The following is an 8,084-nucleotide window of genomic DNA, read 5'->3' on the forward strand; positions in this document are numbered from 1 at the left end:
TTCACTGAAAGTACAGAAAGCTTTGTATTGAATGATACCAACCTTTTGACTCTCGTTGATACAGTCTTTAGTCATTATTTTTAAGTATGTCACTCCGAGAGAAAAAAACAAACAACAACACACACAAAAAAAAAAAAAACATTAATTTAGTGAGGCAAAAATGGCCTTAGGATTTAAGGGGTTAGGACTAAAAATTCACTAAACATATAATTAAAACTATTTTAACTTTCAAACTACTTCAAACTGAAAACTTTCAGATTGCAAGCTATTAAAACATTTTAAAACTTTCTAGCTACTAGCTACTTGTCTACAAACTTTTTAATCTAGCATTGTTATTGCTTACATACATATATAAGCATAACCAGAGATTAAAGCAAACAAGTAAAATAGCATAAATGCTCTCTCATGTTTGCTTGTTGCTAGATTAGATTAGATTGTTGATTCCCTGTCATATATGATTGCACTGAGGTGGTGCTCTTTGAGAAGATCATTTGTGGAAAAGAAAAGTATATTGTGTTTTCCATAATAATTTATCTTGCAAGCCATAATAAATAATATAGTCAAACCATGAATAAATGCAACATTTGCCATCAGCTGCACTTCCATTACATTTCATTCCATCAGTAACAAATTTCAAATGTCACGACATCATTGCCACAGTTTTACTAGTGCCATTTGTGTCATTGTTTATTCACACTCACATAATTCCATGCCCATATGATTTTCTTTCTTCCATAAAACACAAAATTATGACTAACTACTTTATTTGCGCAATTACAATAAACAGAAACTAGCGCTTTCACACTAAAAAAAGAGACAAAAACGCATCAAAAAGTAATCAATACGACAGCCCGAGTCATTATTCACTTTCTAATAAAATCACATAAATATCACCTTTTGTGTTCTATGAATACAAAGAGAGTCATGCAGTTTTGAAATGACATGAAGGATATGATGACAAGATTTTTTTTCAGTAAACTATTCCTTAAGGCCTCTACATACTGACAGAAAAAAAAGCTTTATTTATTTATTTTTTTCTTCCCCTGTTGGACACATGTTTCCTCCATTAAAATTACCAAACTAACTTATTAATCTCATCCATTTCATCCACTTATTATTCATCCATGCACATTTGAAAGCATAAATTAATTATCTTATTTAGTAATGCTTATTTTATATTTTTTATTCATGTATTGTTTTGCTCTTAGTATGGTGAAAAGGGCTCTTGTTCAATTTCAATCATGCACATTTCTTTGAATTGAATGATAAAACAGCACACCATATCACAACAACCCATATGGCCATATCATGGAATGTCTAAGGGCCCTATTTTAACGTTCTATTCGCAAAGTGTAAAGCGCATGGCGCAGGTGCACTCAGGGTGTGTCCAAATCCACTTTTGCTATTTTAACGACAGAAAAACGGTCCATGCGCCGGGGCGCATTTTTGGAATGGGTTGACCCTATTCTCTTAATGAGTAATGGGTGTAACGTTCAATACACCAATCAGAGTGTCATCTCTCATTTCCTTTAAGAGCGAGATGCGCTCGCACCAGAGTGGATCACTATTTACAAGGCGGAATTTGTTGGTGGAAAAGCTTAACGCTTCTCAAGCAAAGAAACGGATCTGGTCGTGCACGAAGTTAAAGCGAATCCACCAAAGCTCCACATGATGAGTCAGTTAATATATAGTATATGTGTGTGTACTGTCATGATTGTTCAATTAATTAGCCAATTTCATTCATCATTATAAGTAATAATAGGCTGGATTGCAGATAGGTAGCCTAATTCTAATACATGCAATGACTATCCATCATTACATTTTTATATTTATGTAGCCTACACAATAGTATTCTTTTACACTGTAATCCTTTTGTTTTTAATATTTGGCATGTTTGTGTGATGCGCATCCCTGTGTGTAATAAGCAAAGTCAGCACGCACTGTGGACCTGCCCAGAGGCGCATTTTTTTACCAACAAAAAAATAGCAAAAAAACATATTGCCCCCATGACTGTAGACTTGACCAGGTTTGAGTTGGTCTATGGCGCAGTCTATTTTCAGCTCCTTAAAATAGCAATGCGCCAGCAATGCACCTGAACACACCTCTTTTTTTAGACCAACACGCCCATGGGTGCACAAATGGGCGCAAATTAATTTGTTAATTAAATGACGTGGCGCTGGATGGGAAAAAACGTCACATTGCGCCAGGTGTATGATAGGGCCCTAGGAGTCCAATTCTATATGGGATATATTTTATTTTATGCTGTTATTAAATGTGATAATAATCTAAAATTAGGCCAAGAAGAACAGCAGAATACTGAACCTGTCATCCTTGAAAGTTTCACACAATGACATACCATTCAAGAGCCATAATAACTTGATTAAATATAGCAGCTGAACAAAGCTTGGGAATAGTTTGGACGATTGACTGAAATCATCATACCATTTTGAAACTAGCAATCAGCCAGCTTGTAATACAAAAATACAAGCTAATTTACATTAGCTTTCTATTTTCAGAATATGTAGTGGTAAGCATGATTCTACATAGTTGCTATCTATATCGTAAATCCCTACATATGTAATTGTGTTGCTCAGAAAACCAAATTCCCATTTAACCTGATTGACATTGATATTTACTCACTAGAGCCTGTTCATATTTACATAACAACATTTAAATCTATAACAGCAATCCATCCATGACACAAAACCATTTATTAATATTGAAAGTGATAATGTAAATGAATAAAGATTCAGTGGCTTTGCAACATATTGAATTTAATCTATTTTCTGTTAATTTACATTTAAACATTATGATTTAGTAATGGCCCCCAGTAGTCACCATATTCATGCATATTCTCTAGATCTGCTCTATCAGACATGCATTCAAGCTCACTGTCTGGCGGGGTTGGATTAACCATATGGACACTGGGTATGTGTTCAGGGGCACAATGTCCAGAGTGGGTATATCTACATCCATGGGGACATAAATGGCTGCAAAAATGCTTTCAAATATGCATGATGGCTTCTTGTCTTTTTTGGGGGGAGGATGATTTTAGGGTTCCATCACCTTCAAAATAACAATATAACACATGATTATGCTCTCATTTCGGTCTCACTTTAATTTAGGGACCAATTCTCACTAATAACTAAGACTTCTGCCTCAGTAAACTCCGAATTTGCTGCTTATTAGTAGTTAGTAAGGTAGTTGTTAAGTTTAGGTATTGGGGATAATTAAGGATGCAGGAGATTGTCATGGTTTATAAACACTAATAAACAGCCAATATGCTATAAAAGGCATGGTAAAAAGCACAAATTAATAGTGAGAATTGGTCTCTGTATTAAAGTGTTAACATTATGAATAGTTGGTACGGTATTTGTTTATGAATGGGTAAGATTAAGGGATCTAAAATATGGTCATGCAGAATAAGGCATTAATATGTTTTATAAGTTCTAATGAACACTGATATGCATGCAAATAAGTTGATGGTGAGAATTGGTCCTTAAAAGAAAGTCTTACCTACATTCCTTGAAAATTTGTATTTGGCCAATTATTTCCATTGTCCCCAAATGCATATTGAAGCAAATAACAATAAAATGGTACATTTGTCCTCACAAGCCTTCAAGGTTTAAGTTCATGCATTCCAAACTGTGTTTCTCAATATCTCTAAACCACTACAACGCCTACTTATTTTTCCTTCCTGTCATGCCAAATCATTGTCAAAATATTTGTGCACTGCAATTCTATTTAAAAAGCCTGATGACAAAAGATGACTAGTGAGGCCAATTTTTAAACAAACAAATTTGAGCAAAATCTGTGGAGAAGTGAAGCTATTGCTTTAGAAACAAACCTTGACAACGCTAATGCACTCAGAGAGAAATGCCGGCCCGGTTTTTACCACCTCGTCTCCATATTTAGAAACCTTTTATGCCCGGCTAGGTTGTCTGCTGCTCCCAGACTGAATAATGTGTAGGAGTGGTAAATTGGCTTTCCGGTTAAAACCTTTATCACAAGGTATGTTCTTTTTTTTTTTTTTTTGGTTGCTAGGAAAGCTATACCTGTAATGACTGTTCAAATACAGCACAGTTCTGTATTTTTTAGTTCAAACGTGTCAGTTATGAAATTGCACTGAGCAGATTTTTGTGTGTGTGTGTGCTATGAAACACAAAAAGACATCATGAAGAGGCATCATAACCCAGAACACTCTGAGGTCACAAATCTTTGCAAACAATCAGATGTAGTAGGCATCTCTATGTTATAATACCCTTAGGTTCAACAACTTAAGGTTAAGCTATTATTATAGCATGTGTTCTTAAACACATACAGTGCACAGAGGTTAAAGCTATTGATGCCTGTGGGTTTGTGAGCATCTGTGTAGACTTGGTCTTTAATACTGCAGTTTTAAATCACACATTGCATTGCATTTATAAAGCTATTTGCTTCTGAACTGTAACTGGAACAAATGCTGATTATTTCTTTTTTTTAATTCTCATTTTAGGGATCCGAATCAGCCAGTTCCACAAGACACCAAATTCATCCACACAAAGCCTAACCGCTTCGAGGAAGTGGCTTGGTCTAAATACAACCCCAAAGACCAGCTCTACTTACACATTGGATTGAAGCCAAGGGTGAGAGATCACTATCGTGCGACTAAGGTTGCCTTCTGGTTAGAACTGGTACCTCATCTTCATAACATCAATGAACTCTTTCAATACGTCTCGACCACGACTAAGATACCTCCTCAGGATACTACGCCATTCCCATACACTAAGAGACTAAGTAAAACATGGCCGTCCACCACACGCCATCCTGGTGTTCCTCCCGCCAACACCAAACAAACTACAGACCAGCGTAAAGGCAACGATCTGGGCGATGACTCTGCGGTGGTTATTGAGACAAAGCGAGACTACTCCACTGAGCTCAGTGTGACCATTGCGGTGGGTGCTTCTCTCCTGTTCCTCAACATTCTGGCCTTTGCAGCACTCTACTACAAGAAGGATAAGCGGCGACATGAATCCAACCGACGTGGGCCCAGCCCGCAGCGGAACTCTGCAGCAGCTACCGTAGCGGTGGCTAACGCTAATGACATAGCACATTTGCAGAGTGAGGAGATGATGTCGTTCCAGATGAAACAGCAGCAGATGGAACACGAGCACCATCATGAGTGCGATTCTCTGCCAGCTCGCGATACACTTCGTCTTACCTGCCCAGCTGATTACACACTTACTCTGCGACGTTCGCCTGATGACATCCCACTCATGACACCAAGTACCATATCAATGATTCCTAACTCTCTGCCTGGAATGCAGCCCCTGCACAATTTTAACACATTCGGAGGTAGTCAGAACAGTACCAACTTGCCCCATGGGCACTCAACCACCAGGGTATAACTTTGTGCTGTGCACTAAAAGATCAGAACTATATGACATGGTCTGCTAAGGCATTGGGGGTTAAGAACATTTGTTTGTCATGGTGTCAAACTGTGCTGACTTTGTTCCACTCTGAGACTTACCTTGGTGGATGAGATATTATTTTCCTATAAAGCCTTCTTGCAGAATATATCAAAGTCAAATATGACCTAATTGCGAAAAAAATGAATGTTACTAAAGTAATTCTTTATTTGGAGTCAAGCTTGTTTAGGGCAAGGGACTTTACACCAAAAGACGAGAACTCTTTCTGAAGGACTATTTTGCTTGCGTAGACGACATACTGTATACTACATAAACAACAGAGAGCTTGAAGGATCTGACGAAGCTTTGTATGTGCCATACCATATGTCATATACCAAGAGCAACAATGAGAGCAATGTTATTATAGTATATTTCAGACGAACACATTCATATTATTTTCCGAGTGTTGTCACATACCGAACCTGTGGACTGAACTGAAAAATCCCAGCCTGAAATGTAATTATAACAAAAGGTGACAAAATGTAAATACTTGTGAGTCAAATACAAATATTAAAATAATTACAAAAGCTTTTACTGTTGTTTAGTTCAAAATATGACTATTATGAGCTTACGCTTTTGTTAAGGTGCGTGTAAATATATCAATCATTATCTTTTCTTTTTCTTTTTGAAATTGTCTGTGCTAAACAGCCTTTACACCTGAATAAAATAAATAAAGGAGAAGACAGTATTCTTATTCCAAAGCCTCTAAATATCCATTTCAGTCATCTGAGTGTTCCTTTGTCCCAATGTTTGATGAATATTGCATGTTTGATTGCTGCTTACATTTGATAACCGCATACCTTGACCTCATACAGATATTAAAAATAAAATGTTGCTTCTTATTACATTACAGTGCTGGGTGAAGTTGCCTATTCAAGCTGTTCAGAGAGTAGTTGTAAAGTTTTTTCTAATTTGTTGGTTTGATGGAGGAAGGTGGATTTGATGTAAATCAGGGCAACTTCTACCTACAACCTTTGTTTTACCTGCATAAATCTCTCTATTTTTTACTACTTGTTTTTTTTTAGTTTTTTTTTTTTTATCTGTAATCTGTATAATCACTGCCTGAGCTTCAGATGTGACCAGCATTGTATAATTAAAAATATCTATAAATAAATAACACAGGCAGTGGATTTGGGTATCTATATTAGTTGGATTTGTTTGTAAAGAAGTATATGTTAGATATTTCTATTTGTAACATGCTAGCAATATGTAAAGTATTGTGCCAGGCTTGTGATATTTTGGGTTAAAATGTAAGTGAATGAGTGTAAATACAAATAATTATGATTACTATAAATACAAACAAAGAAAAAAAACCTGATATTTTCCAGTTCTGCATCCTATAAAAAAGATGTTGAAAGCGCAAGAAATAATTTAAAAATAAATGAGTTTATAATGTTACATTTGTATATTAAATCAGTTCATGATTCATGTTAGCCCTTGGTTTGTTACCTGTCAGTACAACAAGGATCAAATGTAGGGTTCTAAATAATAGTTTGTCTTATATTGTTTGCAGTTTTTGCCTTAAGTGATAGATGATATTTCTGGCTGGACACCTGTATAAAAATTTTCTGCCGCATTTTTAATAAAATATCACAGTATTTTCTAAAACAGTGTCTTCAGATTTGTTGACTTTTTGTTGAACTTAAATCGAAAAAACTTATATGCACCCTGTATGTGATATCAATATGAAGCTCATAGCATTGGTAAAAAATTTTATTCATTTTAAATGGAAAATACATTTGAATTACCTTACTATATTTGATAAGCCCATTAAAATAGGTTCCACTCCATTTCATGCTTTGCAATAAATTTTACTGACCTTAAGGCTACAGCACTTTTTTTTCAATGCCAGTGCCCTCTGCATGTCTTGTTAATTGTAGATGATCTATATTCGAAAATCAGTAATGGTTTTTACAAGATAAACTGATGGCTTCTGTTCTTTGAAAAGTTCATGATAATGTCAAGCAAAGCCAAATCAATTAGATAGCAGTAGGGGGCAGAAAACTCCCTAAAGCTCATGCTTGCTTTATTTGACTTCCCTACTACGCTCTCTTAAGAAATACAACCTTTGTCTATACTTTCTAGGAGACACAAAACAAGTAATGTTCTGCAGTCACTTGCTCCTATATCAACATATGACAGCTGAGAACAAATAAACACACAGAAATGCCTGTTATTCAATTTCTTTTGCACCCCTTCCCTCTTGATAAGTGACGTGAACAGTATTTCTCATTAACATTCTGTGAACAGACAAACAGTTCTGCTGTTCCTGACACCTCTGTCCTTCAGGTTCAATCAAGTCTCCTAATTATTATTATTATTATTATTATTATTATTATTATTATTATTATTATTATTATTATTATTATTAGTATTCTTATTATTTTCTTTCTTTTTTTTCCTTTCTTTCTTTCTTTCTTTAGAATAACATGGCTATATGCACACACACATTTATTTATTTATTTAGATTACGATTGAAAGTGATCAGCTGTTCTGCAGGTGGTCCTCAAATATTTCCCTTAATTCCGGTTCATCTGTTCGTCATTTGCCAGAGCAATCTCTCATTTTAAAACCTGCAGTTCCTTTTTGTTTAACTGCCAACTCAGATTTTGAGATAAGCTAAGAGTGGATGTAGAA

The 8,084-nt window shown here is 35.5% G+C and overlaps 1 protein-coding gene across 1 annotated transcript in view; it reads left to right on the forward strand.

The window, feature by feature from the left end:
- The window catches only part of LOC132143729 (neuroligin-4, X-linked-like), a 132,963-nt gene extending 126,241 nt beyond the window's left edge, over window positions 1–6,722 (forward strand). Inside the window, exon 6 of the mRNA XM_059554210.1 lies at window positions 4,496–6,722. Within this exon, the coding sequence (XP_059410193.1) occupies window positions 4,496–5,387 (892 nt within the window). The 3' untranslated portion in view covers window positions 5,388–6,722. The remainder of the gene's footprint in view (window positions 1–4,495) is intronic.
- The last annotated feature ends 1,362 nt before the right edge of the window (window positions 6,723–8,084 follow it).

This window comes from Carassius carassius, chromosome 7 (assembly GCF_963082965.1).
Source record: "Carassius carassius chromosome 7, fCarCar2.1, whole genome shotgun sequence".
Taxonomy (NCBI): Eukaryota; Metazoa; Chordata; class Actinopteri; order Cypriniformes; family Cyprinidae; genus Carassius; species Carassius carassius.